The sequence below is a fragment of the Giraffa tippelskirchi genome, chromosome 13 (genome assembly GCF_054371585.1).
Source record: "Giraffa tippelskirchi isolate mGirTip1 chromosome 13, T2T-mGirTip1v1.2.pri, whole genome shotgun sequence".
NCBI lineage: Eukaryota > Metazoa > Chordata > Mammalia > Artiodactyla > Giraffidae > Giraffa > Giraffa tippelskirchi.
In genome coordinates this window covers 37,623,181-37,640,885 of record NC_137287.1, presented here as the reverse complement: position 1 = coordinate 37,640,885, position 17,705 = coordinate 37,623,181, and the positions used below count along the sequence as shown (strand labels likewise).

The following is a 17,705-nucleotide window of genomic DNA, read 5'->3' as shown; positions in this document are numbered from 1 at the left end:
AGTCATGAGGTGTCAGTTTGTCCCATTGGCGATGATAATTACATTTGATCCCAGTCAGTTAGTTAAGGAACTGTTCACCGGGTTTCTTCATTATAAAGTTATTATTTTTCCCTTTGAAATTAGCAAGGAATTTGTGACCTACCTTGACACTATAGCATCCATTAATTAGTCTTACTTAAAGGAGATCAGTCCTGGGTGTTCATTGGAAGGACTGATGTTGAAGCTGAAACTCCAATACTTTGGCCACCTCATGCGAAGAGTTGACTCATTGAAAAAGACCCTAATGCTGGTAGGATTGGGGGCAGGAGGAGAAGGGGACGACAGAGGATGAGATGGTTGGATGGCATCACTGACTCGATGGACATGGGTTTGGGTAGACTCCGGGAGTTGGTGATGGACAGAGAGGCCTGGCATGCTGCAATTCATGGGGCACAAAGAGTAGGACACGACTGAGCAACTGAACTGAACTGAATCAGTCTTGCTTAAATCAGTTATTACTGTGACTTGCAAAATGGTGATTTTTCTGATTCCAATATCCCTTTTCTGTTTTTTTTTTCTAATTAATTTATTTATTTGGCTGCTTCAGGTTTTAGTTGCAACGTGTGGAATCTAGTTCCCTGACCAGGGATCGATCCTGTGCCCCTCCATTGGGAGCCCAGAGTCTTAGCTACTGGACCACCAGAGAAGTCCCCTTTCTCTGTTTATTAGTTGGCATTCTACTAAAAGGAAAACCTTTCTTTTCTTCTCCATTTATTTATTCTTTCATTTGTATCAGTATGAACTCACAGATTCATATTTCATTCACTGAACTGTCTTCAGTATTACTTTGATGCACAAGCTGTGCCTAACTGTGCTTGTGGAAGTCTCTTCTGGCTGGCTCCTGTATTATTTTGATGAGTCCCATCATTCTTTCGGCACTTCTTTACTTTGTGTTACAACTTGCATATACTTTCCTAGCCACATCCTGGAACCAGCCGTTTCTCCAGGGAGTCCTGATTCCTTTTTAACTGTCTTGCAGGATTTAGAAACCAAGATCTGTGCTCTCACTGTACTCGTTGTATCTGGAGTGTCACTGCTTCCAAGTCCTCTCAGCTGACTGAGACAGGAAACAAGTGTGTGTGTGTGTGTGTATGAGCACACATTCCTAGGTCGGGAAGATACCCTGGAGGAGGGCATGGCAACCTACTCCAGTATTCTTGCCTGGAGAATCCCATGGACAGAGGAGCCTGGCAGGCTACAATCCATAGGATCGCCGAGTCAGACATGACTGAAGTGACTTAGCACACGCACACATGTGTACTTAAAGACATATGTTCAATACCTATTTGTCTTTCTGTGTTTTTCATGTGATAGAGTATATGTATACATATATGTGTACACTGATCATCCATCTAACAAACCAGTGAGTTCAAACTGATAGTTCCACTTTCAGCCCAACACCCCAAGGCTTATCTAATCTTCTGCCTGCCTGTCCATATTTGAAACTAAATAATAAAGAGAGATTATTAATTTCTAACAAAGAGAAATCTGGCTCTGGTTATTCTATATATTTACTCACTTGCTCAATCCTATAACATACAAAAAGTAATTTGAGAACTGTCACTCATACCACCACAAAAAGCAATCCTACTTAACTGGCATTTGGCTATATGGCCAAAATACTGTGCTCAACTCACTCAGATCACTTCTTTTTCTCCCCCTTCACTGTGATTAAATGCAGGTAGGATTCCACTGAGTATGTTAGTATTCCATTTAGATGGTTTCTTTTTTTAAGGGGGTTGGGAGATTCTTTACTGCCCACCTTTAAAATCAAATCCTTGTCTGCCTGCAGTGCAGGAGACCTGGGTTTGATTCCTGGGTCAGGAAGATCCTCTGGAGAAGGAAATGGCATCCCACTCCAGTATTCTTGCCTGAAGAATCCCATGGACAGAGGAGCCTGACAGGCTACAGTCCATGGGGTCACAAGAGTCTGACACAACTTAGCAACTAAACCACCAAGTGTGTATGGGGGATAGAAGCTGTCTTTGAGTGCATAAAAGAAAAGCATAAAAGAGGAAACAGAAGTCCCTGATGATGCCACCACTGTTAGTAATTTGATGTGTCTCCTGCCAGTTGTTGATGAGGAATGTCATTTTTGTTTTATACTAACTAGTTTTTGAATAGGTTGTATATGCAAATCATTGAAATTCAGGGGGTGAATTGAAAACTGTGTAAGATGAATCTCCATCTCATTCTTGACTTTTACCCATTTAATTCCACTCTCCAGAAGCATCCTTTCTGTCTTTGTAGATGCAAGCCTATGTAGTCATGTGTGTATGTGTGTCTGTGTGTGTGTGTGCCTTGTTTTCATACCAAAGATAGAATACAACTGTTAGCCCCATTTGTACCTTCGTGGTTTTGTTTTGTTTGCAGTTCTCACTGTGTTTGGGAAATGGTCTTAGTTCTATGGCCATGGTATTCCTCCATAGGGATACATCCCCATTTGTTTAGCTAGACCCCTGTTGCTGGATGCCTAGGTTCTCATCTTTTCATTTTTTTGGCTAAGCTGACCTGCTTGCAGGATCTTAGTTCCCATATCAGGGATTGAACCTGGACCCTTGGCAGTGAGAGCAGAGTCCTAACCACTGGATCACTAGTGTTTGTCATTGATTTTAGTTCTATTTGTCTTTTGACTTTGAATGTATTTTTGCCTACTTGTATATGCATTTCATCAGTTTAAAATCATAGTGAAATTTTTCCTATTTTTCATTTATTATAATGAAGGCATTTTTCCGTATCTTTGAATACTTTTAAACATTCTTTTTGTTGGCTGAGTAATAGTCCACTGATGGGTGTCCACAGTTACTGCAACATTCCTATAGCTTAGTCTGAAAAAGTGAAGTTGTGCCTGCTTTCCTCTAGAGGGCGCCCTTGGAGAGGATGAAGATTCCCTTGGCTACCGTTTCCACCGTTGGAGTCACACTGCCTCTTGTTACAGATATTTTTTATTGATCCCAATTCCCTCTCACGTCTGAGGTCCTTTTTCCAAGGTCCTGAATTGCTATGACTTTCTTTTTTCATATTTCTTTGGTGAACATTGAGATAATATAGTAAAACTGAAGGGTATTTATGTGCAGAGATTTTTTTTCTTCAGTATTGAAACAAAAATATTAAAATGGAAATTGAAGTCTATGTATATTGGTCTGGAGTAGTGTTCATGATGCATCAAGAAGATGAGAGGGAAAGGCATGTTGCAGAGTGATAATGCAATACACTTTCCTTATAAAATTTTTACTTAACTTGTTTATGGTGAGAAAGAGAGTGAGTGAGTCACGTGAAGAACACCTCAAACTGAGCTTCTATGAGCAGGCCACTGTGGGAGTCAAGGTGAGGCGGAGATTAATTTTTCATATATCTCTGTATCCTTTGATTTGCTACAACAGTGTGTTGATAATTTACCCCCACCCCCCAAAAAAACCCAAGGATGTTGAGTTAAAGAAAATGGTAACTGAGTTCCAGTGCCCAGTGAAGAGCTGATGGGAGTGGCCACAGACCATAAGGCCCTACTCGTGCAAGGGGCTGAGCGCCGAGGAGGCTCCTGGAGGACTGGGGTGAGGGTGGCTGCGAGAGGAGCCGTTTGCCTCCTTGCTCCCGGGGCATCTGTGATGAGGTGGGTGGGGGGACTGGGGGGCGCTGTGTGGGACAGAGGCCTATGCTGCTCCTCCCTTGGGGCAGGCAGGGGCAGCTCTGGGTGGGAGTTGCATCCAGTTGTCACTTTCCTCTTTCTTTCCCAGCTGTCCCTTTTGTAATGGGAAGAGAGGGTTCTCTTTAAAGCTATTTGCTCAGCTCTGGGGGCTTGGAGACCTTCTGTAGAGAGGCAGTGTCTCATTTTTCAGTCTCGTATAATCAGGTTTGTGGTTTGGGATCCAGGAGGCAGTGCGCTCATGGTCAGGTTAACAGTTTGAGCTCCTGCACCTTGTGCTCAGGCAGTTTGCTGTAGCGCAGGCGCACATCACACATACGGGTCTTTGGTGAGACGTTTCTCATGCTTGTTGTGGTCCTAGGGCCTTGCTGTCAGGGTGTACCGATGTCTAAGGATCCCATTTTTCTTATCTTTGTAGGAAACCATAAACACAGGCCCTTTTGTGATGCGCTCCACGTGTCGGAGGTGTGGCGGCCGGGGCTCCATCATCACGTCTCCCTGTGTGGTGTGCAGAGGAGCAGGACAGGCCAAGCAGAAGAAGAAGGTGGTGATCCCTGTGCCTGCCGGTGGGTCTGGGCTCCTCCACGCACGGGGGCTGGGAGCCAAGGCCATCTGCCCTTGTTTCTGGAGCTGAAACTCGGGGAGGATCCAGGGTCTCCTGCATTTTCCTCTGCACCAGTTACCCTTAAGATCTGTGCGTGTCATAGGGAAACAGAACCTCGCATGCCTGCGCTGCTCCTGCGAGAAGCAGCTCCTCCACCTCTTTCAGTCCCAAAGCCAACGTCGTACCCACTGCCTGCCCGGCTGGCCAAGCCACCCTCTCAGCCCCCAGGGCCAGCCTGTGATCCCCACACCCTGCCCCAAACCAATCCTATTCCTGGAGTGGTCTTTGCACAGGGTGGTCTGATCACGTCTCACACTGTTGAAGACTGTGGTGATTCTCAGGGGCCAAAAAGTGGCCTCCTCTTCCAGCCCCTGCTGGTTTCAGCCTCCTGTCTTCTTAGTCTCCCCCTTGTTGCCTTGCTACCTGCAGCTTCCTCATCCCCAGGGGAGCCTTCTGGAAGCATTTCCTTAGATGTTCCTTTGGAGGTGTGATCTTTTTCTTCTAAGAACTTATCTCTGTTTGTAGTGATACATGGTGTTTTTTGTTTTTTTTTTTTTTAGAATGGATCATTCAAAGGCATGTTGACTTTTTTTTTAATAAATTTATTTACTTTAGTTGGGGGCTAATTACTTTACAATATTGTAATAGTTTTTGCCATACATTGACATGAATCAGCCATGGGTTTACATGTGTTCCCCTTCCTGGACCCTCCACCCACCTCCCTCCCCATCCCATCCCTCTGGGTCATCCCATTGCCCCGGCTCTGAGCCTTTGTCTCATGCATCGAACATAGAATGGTGTTCTGTTTCACATATGATAATATACATGTTTCAATGCTATTCTCCCAGAACGTCCCACCCTCACCTTCTCCCTCACGTGGTGTTGTTATTCAGCTAATAACTATCTCCCCTGTGGATGTGCTCAGTGGCATCCAACTCATTGCAGGGACTGTAGCCCACCAGGCTCCTCTGTCCATGGAATTCTCCAGGCAAGAATACTGGAGTGGGTTGCCATTTCCTCTTCCAGGGGATCTTCCCAACCCAGGGATTGAACCTGCTTCTCTTGCATCTCCTGCATTGGCAGGCAGATTCTTTAGCACAGTGCCCCACTAGACTCTAAACTCACTGGGATACTAGGTGGACCTGGTGGTAAACTTGAATAAGTGAATAGAAGGTGCTTTCATTTGGTTATTGATTACTATATGCCACAGCTTTGAAAAGTTACACTTGTTTTACTCTTTGGGTAATTGTGTTGTTCCTTGTTAACAGGAAACAGGAATGAGTAAGTGGGTGGGTTGTAAATGGATCCAGTGTAGAAAATGCCTTGAGACATCCCAAAATAATTGTTGCTTACAGGAGTCGAGGATGGCCAGACTGTGAGGATGCCTGTAGGAAAACGAGAAATTTTCATCACGTTCAGGGTAGGTGCTCTGTTTGCATGGCCTCTTTTGGGCCCTTGCTCTCGTGGAGAGGGTGCAGCCCAGGCTTCTTATGGGTGAGATGGGAGCTTCACAGAATGTGCCTGGCCATTCAAGTTTCCAAGGCAAGTGGTGGCCACCTCAGCAGGGTGATTAAACACATGTTACGTCAAGCTTTTGTGCTAAATGTGAGAGAACAAAGTTACCCCAAGGTGTTTACAAGTTGGCAACAAAGCAGTCATAAAAATACAGAAAACATCTTTTATTTTTTATTGCTGTATTGAATTGTTCGTGGGGACAATAAGTGCCAGAGCTACAGATTTACATGTGACGTGCAGGCAAAGTTTTCTGAGGCAAGGATAACAGAGGAAGTGGCACCTTCTGCCGCTGATTCCACCAGGCATGTCCCTAAGGAGGTGTGGCAGATGGAGGCAAAGTGTGTGCCAGCCTCGTCTACAACAGCGAGACACTGCCAGCAGCCTGCTGTCCATCGGGGAGGAGATGGCGAGTGGGCTGCACTGTGGGCACCTTGGAGCAGAGGGCTGGAGATGCACCTGTCGGTGTGAGACGTCCCGGGAGTTCTCAGTTACAGACAGGGAGTGAGTGGGTTGTAGGCTGAGGAAGGAGGTCATTTGTGTAGTTTCAAACCATGTGAGGTGGTGTCATGTATTGTTTAGGGACATGTAAACACGTAGAAAAGGTAAACAGACGCTCCTAGGAAAGATACAGACTAAACGTAGCGGTTACTGTGGAGGGGTGATCAGGAGGGGGAGAAGTCACCTGTGACCTAAGAAGTGTTGTGGGTACAGCGTGTGTTAATTACTTTGCTGATTTACATATATGTGAAATATTTAATAGTTTAAAACAAAGACAAAAATAATGTAAAGGGTGAATCTTTAAGACTGAGAAATTGAAGAGAAAGGTTGCAGGCTGGAAGCCAGTCTATGAAGAAGGTTTGATCGAGAATTCAGATTGTTCCCAGCTGATAGTAGAGAGGAAGAAAAGAAGAAATCACTCTTTGAGACAGAAAAAACAGCACTTATAAAATCAGAATCATTCCAGTGCCGCTAGTCTGACTTGAAGGTAGCTTATACCAAAAGACTCTGGAAAGTAAACCCTTTCTGCCTTTGTAGACTGTATTAGTCTGTGTTTCTAGTAAAGTAAGATTTTTATATTTTTTTAAATTTTCAAAATTTAGTTTTATTTCCCTCGAGACTTGAACAGCTTGATCTGAGAGAACACTGTGGCATTGCAGTGAAGGAAAAAGCTGCCCTGTAACTCCCGGAGCCTGGGGGAGGTGGGTGCTTTGGTGAAAGTACACTGTCTCCCTGGATGCTGCACTCTGAGCTGCGGCTGTGGTCTGCTCTCCAGAAGGACTTCTTTGAGCATTAGTAACCCTCCTGTGCTTGGCCCTAGGTGCAGAAAAGCCCCGTGTTCCGGAGGGACGGTGCAGACATCCACTCCGATCTCTTCATCTCCATAGCTCAGGCCATCCTTGGGGGCACCGCCAGAACGCAGGGCCTGTACGAGACCATCAGCGTGACGGTAAGAGTGCGAGCACGTTTTCACTCTCTTTTTTTCTAAAGCGGGAAGTGGCTGAAACCTGGGAACAACCTGGTGGAAGGCAGGAGGAGTGTTGGCCATACCTTGGGTGTGACTCGGCCGGGAAGCAGCTCCTGGGCCGTGTCCATCCTGCTGGGATGGGCAGCGGCCTCAGTGGTGCCCCGGGTTGGCTCTGCCTCCTCCCAGGTCCTGCTCCCCAGCTCCCTCCCTCCTGCTGTGGGCTCGCCACCCTAGACTCCTGGCCCCCGAGCCCGTCACAGGCTCTGCTCAGGGTGGACCCAGCTTAGCCAGTTTCTGTGTGGTGTTTGGTGGGTTTGGTCTGGAAACCTGGATGGAGTTCTTTTCGGGAGTAAGATTGTCTTCATGTCGTGAGATATTTTCATTTGGGCAGCTGGAAATGGAGGAAAACCTGAGGTTCCTTTCTTTATAGATCCCCCCTGGGACTCAGTCAGACCAGAAGATTCGGATGAGCGGGAAGGGCATCCCGCGGATTAACAGCTACGGCTACGGAGACCACTACATTCACATCAAGATCAGAGTTCCAAAGTAAGCGCCGCCTGGTGTGGCGAGGCCCACCCGCTCTCTGCAGCTTCCAGCACCAGCAGGAGCCGGTCGAGGACTTCTCACCTGCCAAGCAGGTGCTGAGCCCGACCGCCCAGCCTGTGTGGCGCTTCTACTGTAAGCACTGAGGCTTAGGCAGGTTACTTCTCCCTCTAAGTTTGCCCTGCCCAGGTGCTCCTTCTGAAAGCGGACATGATAAAAAAAGTTCGACCTCATTGAGTTGCTGGGAGATGAAATGAATAATACATAGGGAGCAGTTAGCTATTATTGCTGCTGTTGGTTTTATTATTATCTCTCTCCGGTCGCCCGCCATCTGAGAGATGATCTAGAACCAGCTGGCGGCGGGTATCGTGTCCGGCCTTCAAGAGAAAAGTCCAAGAGGGGAGCTGTGGACATCCGGAGCAGGGCTTGCCCGACTCCTCTCAGAGGGCTGGGTTTCCAGCACTCTCTTTAATTAGATTATTTCCTACACATACACTTGCAACAGCTTTTCATCCCTGTGGTAAACTGTTCACTGTGGCCACAGTGGCAGTTGTTTAGAACGACTCAGGGTAGTTGAAGAGGTTTACTCTACAGAAGCTTTAAGGGTGTGGGCTCTGGGGTTCAGGGTGTGCCTGGTGCTTGGGTTGAGGGTCCTGCCTTTCCCATATGCTGCATGGGGGCCGGCCACGTCCACGTCCTTTTGAAGAGCTGCCCGGGGAGCCGCTCGGACACTGACTGCTCTCGGTCCACAGGAGACTGACAAGCCGGCAGCAGAGCCTGATCTTGAGCTACGCTGAGGACGAGACTGATGTGGAGGGAACGGTGAACGGTGTCACCAACACAAGCACTGGTAAGACAGCCCTGCGGCCCGTGGGAGCCCTCAATACCTGGGGGGGCAGATGGTTTGGAAGCATGTTGGGGTTTCCACTGGGGAATCTTCCTGGAGTCTCCAGAGGGTCCAGTAGTAAGAGGGGGGCTGAGTGCTGGGCAGAGTGGCGTGGGGCAGCCACGCTCTGGGGAAAGCTGACCAGCAGGGCCCCCTGCCCTGGCCCTCATCCTCTGTGCATGCGCTGCTGGCCGAGGTCAGTGAGTTCTGTGACACTTCCCTCCAGGGAGCAGCTCTGTGTCTTAGGGCTGCTCTCTTGAGTTCTATCCTTGGTTCTGCCACTTGCCCTGTGACCTTGGGCTCATTCCTGCATGAGATCACCTTGTAGCCACTAAAGAAGATACATGTGTTCCTCGCCCATAAGGCTTCCCCTGGATTTCAGAGTGTCCTGTAAACAGCAGCTGCTGCAGGCTTAATGACCCCAGATCTGCCTGTGTGCAGCAGGTCTAAACTCTGAGCTCCTAGGGCCGTGAACAAACAAAACGCCTTGTTTACTCTGAGCTTAAACATCTGTAGAGGGGAGTTAAATAGTGGTGATTTGTTACTGAAATGACCACGGGCAGAAGCTTTGGCCACAGGCACCTTGGCTACTGCCCTCCTCCCTCTGGATGGGGTGCTCTGCCAGGATAGGGTGCTTCGGCGGGATGGGGTGCTCCGGCGGGATGGGGTGCTCTGCGGGATGGGGTGCTCCGCCGGGGAAACGCTGTTCCCGTCGGTTGGGCCTCCTGCTGGGCTGGGACAGGCTGTGCCGAGGGTGAGTTGGCTTCTGCTGCCCGACATGTTGCCTCCTGGTTGCATCACTTTGTTTTTGTCTGGGTCTTGGATTCTCTCTCACCTTCTCGGAAATTGAATGGTATTAGATTAGTGTACAGTCAGCAGGTGATCGGAGCTGGGGGTGGGGTCTTGGTCTTGGAGCCCTGGGCAGGGTTGGGGGTCCCAGCGGCAGCAGCCTTTGCATGGACTTGGCTGAGCTCCCCTAAATCCAGGGGACCAAGTCCTCTGTGAAAAAACAGCTGCCACGGATTCTGTCTGTGACTGACTGGGCATAAAGTGAGCACTTACTTTAGTGGTTTGGTTCATAGACTTTTTCATATTTTCTTGTCACTATCCCTTGGACTAAAAACAAGTAGGGATGATTCTTTCACATAACTCTACTTATGCACCTCTAGGTTTTTTTCCTGAGTCCCAAATATTCCCACAGTCACGGAGCATGCGAGATTTGCTCTGCAACCAGCTCTCAGCCATGCCCCCCTCCCCTGGGGGAACTTCAGGTCCTCCCGACTGAGCTCTGAGTGAGACCCTGGGCCTTGTTCACTGTTTGCATGTCGGGTATTATTCACCAGTTCAATTCAGTCGCTCAGTCGTGTCCGACTCTCTGCGACCCCATGAATTGCAGCACGCCAGGCCTCTCTGTCCATCACCAACTCCCGGAGTTTACCCAAACCCATGTTCATCGAGTCGGTGATGCCATCCAACCATCTCATCCTCTGTCGTCCCCTTCTCCTCCCACCCCCAATCCTACCCAGCATTAGGGTCTTTTCCAATGAGTCAACCCTTCGCATGAGGTGGCCAAAGTATTGGAGCTTCAGCTTCAACATCAGACCTTCCAATGAACACCCAGGATTGATCTCTTTTAGGATGGATTGATTGAATCTCCTTGCAGTCCAAGAAACTCTCAAGAGTCTTCTCCAACACCACAGTTCAAAAGCATCAATTCTGCGGCGCTCAGCTTTCTTCACCGTCCAACTCTCACATCCATACATGACCACTGGAAAAACCATAGCCTTGACTAGACGGACTTTTGTTGGCAAAGTAATGTCTCTGCTTTTAAACGTGCTATCTAGGTTGGCCATAACCTTCCTTCCAAGTAGTAAGCGTCTTTTAATTTCATGGCTGCAGTCACCATCAGCAGTGATTCTGGAGCCCAAAAAAGTAAAGTCTGACACTGTTTCCACTGTTTCCCCATCTATTTCCCATGGAGTGATGGGACCAGATGCCATGATCTTAGTTTTCTGAACGTTGAGCTTTAAGCCAACTTTTTCACTCTCCTCCTTCACCTTCATCAAGAGGCTCTTTAGTTCTTCTTCACTTTCTGCCATAAGGGTGGTGTCATCCGCATATCTGAGGTTATTGATATTTCTCCCGGCAATCTTGATTCCAGCTTGTGTTTCTTCCAGCCCAGCGTTTCTCATGATGTACTCTGCATATAAGTTAAATAAGCAGGGTGACAATATACAGCCTTGACGTACTCCTTTTCCTATTTGGAACCAGTCTGTTGTTCCATGTCCAGTTCTAACTGTTGCTTCCTGACCTGCATACAGGTTTCTCAAGAGACAGGTCAGATGATCTGGTATTCCCATCTCTTTCAGAATTTTCCACAGTTTATTGTGATCCACACAGTCAAAGGCTTTGGCATAGTCAATAAAGCAGAAATAGATGTTTTTCTGGAATTCTCTTGCTTTTTCGATGATCCAGTGGATATTGGCAATTTGATCTCTGGTTCCTCTGCCTTTTCTAAAACCAGCTTGAACATCTGGAAGTTCACGGTTCACATATTGCTGAAGCCTGGCTTGGAGAATTTTGAGCATTACTTTACTAGCATGTGAGATGAGTGCAATTGTGCGGTAGTTTGAGCATTCTTTGGCATTGCCTTTCTTTGGGATTGGAACGAAGACTGACCTCTTCCAGTCCTGTGGCCACTGCTGAGTTTTCCAAATTTGCTGGCATATCGAGTGCAGCACTTTCACAGCATCACCTTTGAGGATTTGAAATAGCTCAACTGGAATTCCATCACCTCCACTAGCTTTGTTCGTAGTGATGCTTTCTAAGGCCCACTTGACTTCACATTCCACGATGTCTGGCTCTAGGTGAGTGATCACACCATCGTGATTATCTGGGTCGTGAAGATCTTTTTTGTACAGTTCTTCTGTGTATTCTTGCCACCTCTTCTTAATATCTTCTGCTTCTGTTAGGGCCATACCATTTCTGTCCTTTATCGAGCCTATCTTTGCGTGAAATGTTCCCTTGGTATCTCTAATTTTCTTGAAGAGGTCTCTAGTCTTTCCCAATCTGTTGTTTTCCTCTATTTGTTTGCACTGATCGCTGAGGAAGGCTTTCTTATCTCTCCTTGCTATTCTTTGGAACTCTGCATTCAGATGAGAATATCTTTCCTTTTCTCCTTTGCTTTTCGCTTCTCTTCTCTTCCCAGCTATCTGTAAGGCCTCCTCAGACAGCCATTTTGCTGTTTTGCATTTCTTTTCTATGGAGATTTTCTTGATCCCTGTCTCCTGTACAATGTCACAAACCTCTGTCCATAGTTCATCAGGCATTCTGTCTATCAGGTCTAGTCCCTTAAATCTATTTGTCACTTCCACTGTATACTCATAAGGGATTATGAGTTATTATTATTATTCACCAGTTGTTATCAAACCCCTTCCTGAGAGCTCAGATTGGCAGTTGATCCTGCAGTCAGCTTCTGAGTAACGTCCATGGTTCTTATCCTGTTAGCTCATTCCCTCTCCCCTCGTTTAGCTGAGATTTATTGGGAGGCTCCTGTGTGCCAGACACTTTGCCAGTTCTTCATTTTAAATTTCTATTGACATGATTTTGCTGAATATATCATAATGTTAACATATGTGTTGCATGTGTTTGTGAAGAGTTCATAAAGTGAAATGAGTGTCCTGAATTATTTTTTTTTTCCACTCACTTCCATTGTCATTTCAGAATTGTATTCAGTGGGAAATTTGGCTCCCAGACATAATTCTTTAAATGGCATTTAAGAATCTTAACAGTGGAATGCACTGTCAGTCAGTCTGCAGCCTGGGTGTGGTTAAGCCTCTTGTTACTGTGAAGAAAGTTACTTTTGCCATCCACATGTGAGGACACACCAGTGCCCACAATTACCTTTCCTGACAACTGTACTAAGGTGCATCATATTTATTCAAGTAGAGCGTGAATCTCTGCTATTAAAGCTACACTGGAAGCAGTTGCCTTCAGTCATCAGTGGTTCTTGGGCTAGCGTGTCGCTTAATAACCCCCAAGTGCCCATGGAGATAGTCACTGCAAATGCAGACTGAGTCCTGGGTGTCTTTGCTTTCACCACAGGAAAGGTACCTGGAAGGCATTTGGAAAAGTTACAATTATTTAGGAAAACAATCTAAAAGTTTTTGGTGGGTTTAGTAGCGCTTGTTTATTTTTGTTCTCTGTAGCCCCTGCTGAAAACCTTAATAATGGCTGACCCTGGCTTCGTTCCCAGTCTGAGAAGCAGAAAAACCGCAGCAAGCTGGGGGCCTGGGGCGCTCTGAGGTTACCGAGGGACCTTTTGGATTTAGAGACAGCATGGCTCATTGTTTGTGTTTCTGGATCGTCATTAACTCCTGTGACGACCCTTGTACATCCATTTAGCTGTTGTGCAGGAACCTTTTCAAGAGCTTGGATCCTCTTCAAGAGCTTGGATCCCCCTGCGGTCTCTTCTCTGATGAGCTGACGGCATTGACTGTTGAGCCCCTTTATTTAGGCAGGGTGGAGGCAAGAGGAAGATGAGGAAAAAGACATTTTAGTGGAACAAGAGGCGCTCTGCTGGCTCAGTCTGAGTGTGTAGACCCCGCACCTCTGCCTCTAGGGGGGTCCGTCCTCAGACGTTGTCCTGGAGTCCTGCTGGCTTGTGTCTGTGCACAGATGGTCACTGAGCATTTGCCACAAGCTCAGAAGCAGTGCGCAGAGAGATAGGTCCTTGCGCCGCCCAGCTTACAGTGTGAGCGGGGAAGACCAGGCAGGCACTGAACCCCCAAGTAAGTGCCAGACCTTGCTTGTGACACTAGGAGCTTATACCTGTGGAGAAAAGGGTGGTACAGATTCATGGAATGAGCGTTACCTGGTTATTCGTCACCTTGCAAAGAGCCATGGACTACCTTCCCCACCTCTCCTGGAGGCCTGCTGCTCAAAGCTGTGGTCCTGTCACCGACAAAGGCGTCTCAGACTGAGATCTTGGAGACATGGGCATTTTGTCCCCTCTACACACTGTCCCTGACGTACATCCCCCGGCATGTGGACATGCACTAATTCTCCTGGCACAATGAAAACACTGAGTCCAGTCCAGCTCATAGCGCGTCGGCCTTCTTGCCTCATGGGTGGCCGATCTTTAACATGACGTGTTTGTGCAGAGGGTCTCTCGTGGCCCCTCCGGAAACGGAAAGGTGGCCCCCGTCTTGGGAGCATTTGGAGCCAGGTGCTTGCCCAGTGACGCACGGGGTCCTTGGCTGCCCCTGTCCCAGATGAGCAGTGCACGTGTCCTGGGATCCCCGTGCCCTGGAGACGGTCCGTGTGCACTGACCAGGTGTGGAAGCTGGTCGGTGGGTCTCGGCACATGTTCTTCACCTTCTCAGAGGCTGGGCTTTGGTATCTGACTGCTTGGGTCTGAACTCAGACCTCCTGCCTGCTTAGCAGCTCTGTGGCCTTAGTCATGCCACCTAACCCTTTTGTGCCTCTGGTTTTTGGTTTTTTCATCTGGAATTTACCTGTAAGGTTTATCGTAAGGATTGACTGAGGTACCATGGACACCATGGAGCCTGGCCTGAAAGGCATCGGCACTGGCTGTGTTTCTGTCATGGTTGTTAAGGTGGGACAGCTGCCTGTTGTCCTTTCCTGTTCCTTGTTTTTCTCTTGAGGGCCAGTGACTCGGAGCAGTTGGGATGCTCTAAGTGCTGAGTCATCTGATGAACAGGATAACCCTGGACAACTGATAACGGCCACCTCTCCTCTCAGGGCCATTCTTGGTGGCTCTCTGAGCGCGAGCCCTGGGTGGCCAGGCGGGGCCTAGGGCGGGTTGCAGGGAGGTCTGCGCCCTTGACCCCAGTTCTCTCTGCTGTTTATGCCCAGGTGGCAGCACCATGGATAGCTCCGCGGGAGGCAAGGCTAGGCCTGAGGCTGGGGAGGACAAGGAGGGATTCCTTTCCAAACTTAAGAGAATGTTTACCTCCTGATATCCCAGCCGAGGTAGGAAAACCCCTGAGGTTCCTCCCCATCATTCCCCTCTGAACTAATGAATCCCTGTTTTCCCTCATTTTAGCCACTATCATCCCCCCACCCCCAGAGTTGAAGAGGTTCCCATCTCAGGTGTGGTGTGAGCCCAGCCTCAGCCCAAGGGGAGCTGGCCAGTGGTGCAGGGCTGAACCACCTCCCGGAGACCCCCAGCCCTCCTTCCACCAATTCCCGGGGGTACTGCGTCCCACCGTGGTGGGAACAGGTTGCCCACAGTCACAGAGGGGCAGGTCACAGCAGAGCCAGGTCTAGAACTCAGATCTCCCCAGCCCTGCCCTGTCCTGCCTGGGACGACTAGGGCAGTGTCAGCATTAGTGTGGTGTGGGGTGGGGCAGTGACGGGAGTCCTGCTTGCTCATCGTGGTGTCTTGGGACTCACCTTTCACTTGTGCTGGTCCCTGATGTCAGAGGCTCCTTCCCAGGGACTGCAGAACTTCACCGACAGGGCGTGTGCTTCATGCGAGGCCAGTGAACTGTACCCCTTTGTGTCTTGGCTCAGGAAAACGGTCCACTGGGAACTAGGCAGGGAGCAGCAGCACCTCCTCGTGGCCAGGGCACCTTGGACGCAGGAGGATTCCCCACGGCAGCACCGAGCCCTGCCTGCAGAGACCTCTGGACTGCCTTGGCAACAGCGAAATCACGTGACCACGCGCCCCTTCACAGAAGGTCATGGCGGACAGGACAGACCCTGGGCAGTCAGGCATGGCCGGCCTCAGGGCTGGTAGTTTCCTGTCTGTGGGTAGGTAACTTGGCCTCTTCAGGCTCTGGCAAAGTCAGACGGCTGGACACTTCCTGCAGAGCTGAAACTCTTAATTTGGAACTGAATGTGGTTAAAGAATTAAAGGCCATGCTTACAGCTTAAAAATGAAGCCTTAAGCTGCACCGAGTTGTGACGTGATTGATTTCCCTCTCAGCAAACCTCTGGGACGTTCCAGAATGAGTCTTTCCTGACAGGTTGTCCTTTCCAGGAACCTGGGGCACACACGCCGCGCTGGTGTCACCCACCCTCCAGCTGGAGTTGGTTTTAATTCCCAAAGGTACTGAGCAGCTGGAACCTGGAGGCCTGGGGGGCCTGGGATGACACCTAGAGGACAGTCCCTGGAGAGGCCACTCTTGAACACATGGGCTGTGATCTCCGTCAGGACGGAAGGTCCTTCTTCCCACCCCATGCAGGGTGGCCCTGTCCCCTGACAGTTGAGTTGTGTTCTAAGCCAGGCGTGAGTGGGGCTCCTGCCCTTTCTGCTGGACCACAGCCGGCGTGGTCTGGGGCTGACTGAGGGCCTCAACCCCAGCCCTGCCCCGCTGCTATCAGGGCCTTGGTTCTTACCACTCACTACTGACCTGTTTTCAGACGTGTATTTAAATTATTCAGTGCTAAGAATCATTGTCTTTTCCCATACGAGTGTTTGTTCAGAGGAGAGTGCAGTCTCAGCAATTGAAGGTTCTCCAGCATCCATCCAGACCAAGCATCGTTGCCCCGCCTTGGCTCCCGGGACATGCGGGTCCCCTGTATTTCCAGATCCCCACGCTGTGGCAAGACAGGCTAATGGAGAACCCTTCTGATTAGTGTCCTTTCTGTTTCCCCGCATAATTTACCAAAATAAAGCATCTGCTAGTGTCTGCTCTAAGAATGTAAAATGATTCTGTATCAATGTAAATAAGATTATCTACCGCAAAGAGATATTTAAAACCTGAATTGTAGTCATCTCTTCTTTGAAAGAGTTTGGACAGCTCTCTGCAGGTGGCCCAGCAGCAGGTGCTCACCTGCCCGTCAGGCCATCCCACTTCTCTGCTGGCCTTCCTGGGGGTGGCCAGAGGTGGCTTTCCTCAGCGTCACCCCCACTGAGGGACAGGTGTCGCTCTGATAGGCGCTGACTCTCCCAACCTGGAGCAGGGAGCTTATCCTGCAGTGATGTGCTGATCTGAACAAACGTTGTAGGATTCAGCATGTAGCTTTTATCCTGGGAGCCTCCTCCTCAAAGACCTGCAGTGTGGCCTCCTTAGGTCCCTGAGTGTCACTACCGCCAACACTAGATTACTTTTGTTTTCTCCATTGTTTTCAGAGGAATATTAAGGTATTTTGTGTGTACTGTGGTCTTCGTCTGGGCTATGGTGGCTGGAGTGGACCCCAGGCACATGACTCTGCCCTGCCCCGGGGTTCTGGGCTGAGCAGGCTGTAGTGGAGGCGGGGGTGGGCACTTGCTGGATTGGGTGAAGAGGCTGGGAAGACCTTGTGGGCAAGAAGGAGGCTCAGCAACTTCCTGCCAGTCTCCAAACTCTTCCTTCGTTGAACAGAAATTTGCCGAGCACCTGCTGTGGACTCAGCATGGGCTGGGCAGGATCTGAGACCCCAGGGTATGGTGGTGGAGAGCTCGATGGTGTCTCTCTTGGCACCTCATGTCTTCTTCCTAGAGAAGTCAAACAAAGCCATGTTTTTTGAAAGTAGCAGTCTAGACTTGGAAAGGGGAAAGTGGATTTTCTTTCCAGTGAGACATCTTCACGGCTGTACTGAGGCTTTCTTCCCTCTGATGGTCAGAAGGTGGCGGGGCAGCATCTGTAGGTTCCGGTCCCCCTTGAGGCCTGGCTGGACTGGGTTTGACTCATTCCCACAGCTGGCTCCTGAGATCCGTCTCCCAACCACTTTGCAGCCTGAGGTAGGGCTGGAGCATGAGCCGAGCCATTTAAAAACACAAGAGTATCTCTAGGCCCCTGGACCTTTGTGGATGGGGAAGAGGAGGAAAGGTGGATGGGAGTCGAGCACTTGAAGTGCTGGGAGGAGGGTGGACAGGGGAAGGCACTGGAGGCTTGTGAGGCCTGACCACGAGGGGCCTGGGGGGTCAGACGCTGCTTCTCCCCAGTTCCCCCATGTAGTCTTCACAGCAGCCTGGCCAGGGGGCACCAGGTGAGGAACCCACCCCAAGAGGCCTGGTGAAATGGCCAAGACCGGCCGGAACCTGCCCTCAGCTCCCTGC

The 17,705-nt window shown here is 49.3% G+C and overlaps 1 protein-coding gene across 2 annotated transcripts in view; it reads left to right on the top strand.

Annotated features, from left to right (window-relative positions):
- Nucleotides 1-16,361, top strand: part of DNAJA3 (DnaJ heat shock protein family (Hsp40) member A3) — a 33,139-nt gene extending 16,778 nt beyond the window's left edge. Inside the window, exons 6-12 of one of the 2 annotated variants that reach the window (XM_081554898.1) lie at nucleotides 4,101-4,248; nucleotides 5,642-5,706; nucleotides 7,120-7,248; nucleotides 7,697-7,812; nucleotides 8,562-8,659; nucleotides 14,573-14,689; nucleotides 15,233-16,361. In XM_081554898.1, the coding sequence (XP_081411024.1) occupies nucleotides 4,101-4,248; nucleotides 5,642-5,706; nucleotides 7,120-7,248; nucleotides 7,697-7,812; nucleotides 8,562-8,659; nucleotides 14,573-14,676 (660 nt within the window). In that variant the 3' untranslated portion in view covers nucleotides 14,677-14,689; nucleotides 15,233-16,361. The remainder of the gene's footprint in view (nucleotides 1-4,100; nucleotides 4,249-5,641; nucleotides 5,707-7,119; nucleotides 7,249-7,696; nucleotides 7,813-8,561; nucleotides 8,660-14,572; nucleotides 14,690-15,232) is intronic. The other variant, XM_081554899.1, reaches the window with a different exon arrangement.
- The last annotated feature ends 1,344 nt before the right edge of the window (nucleotides 16,362-17,705 follow it).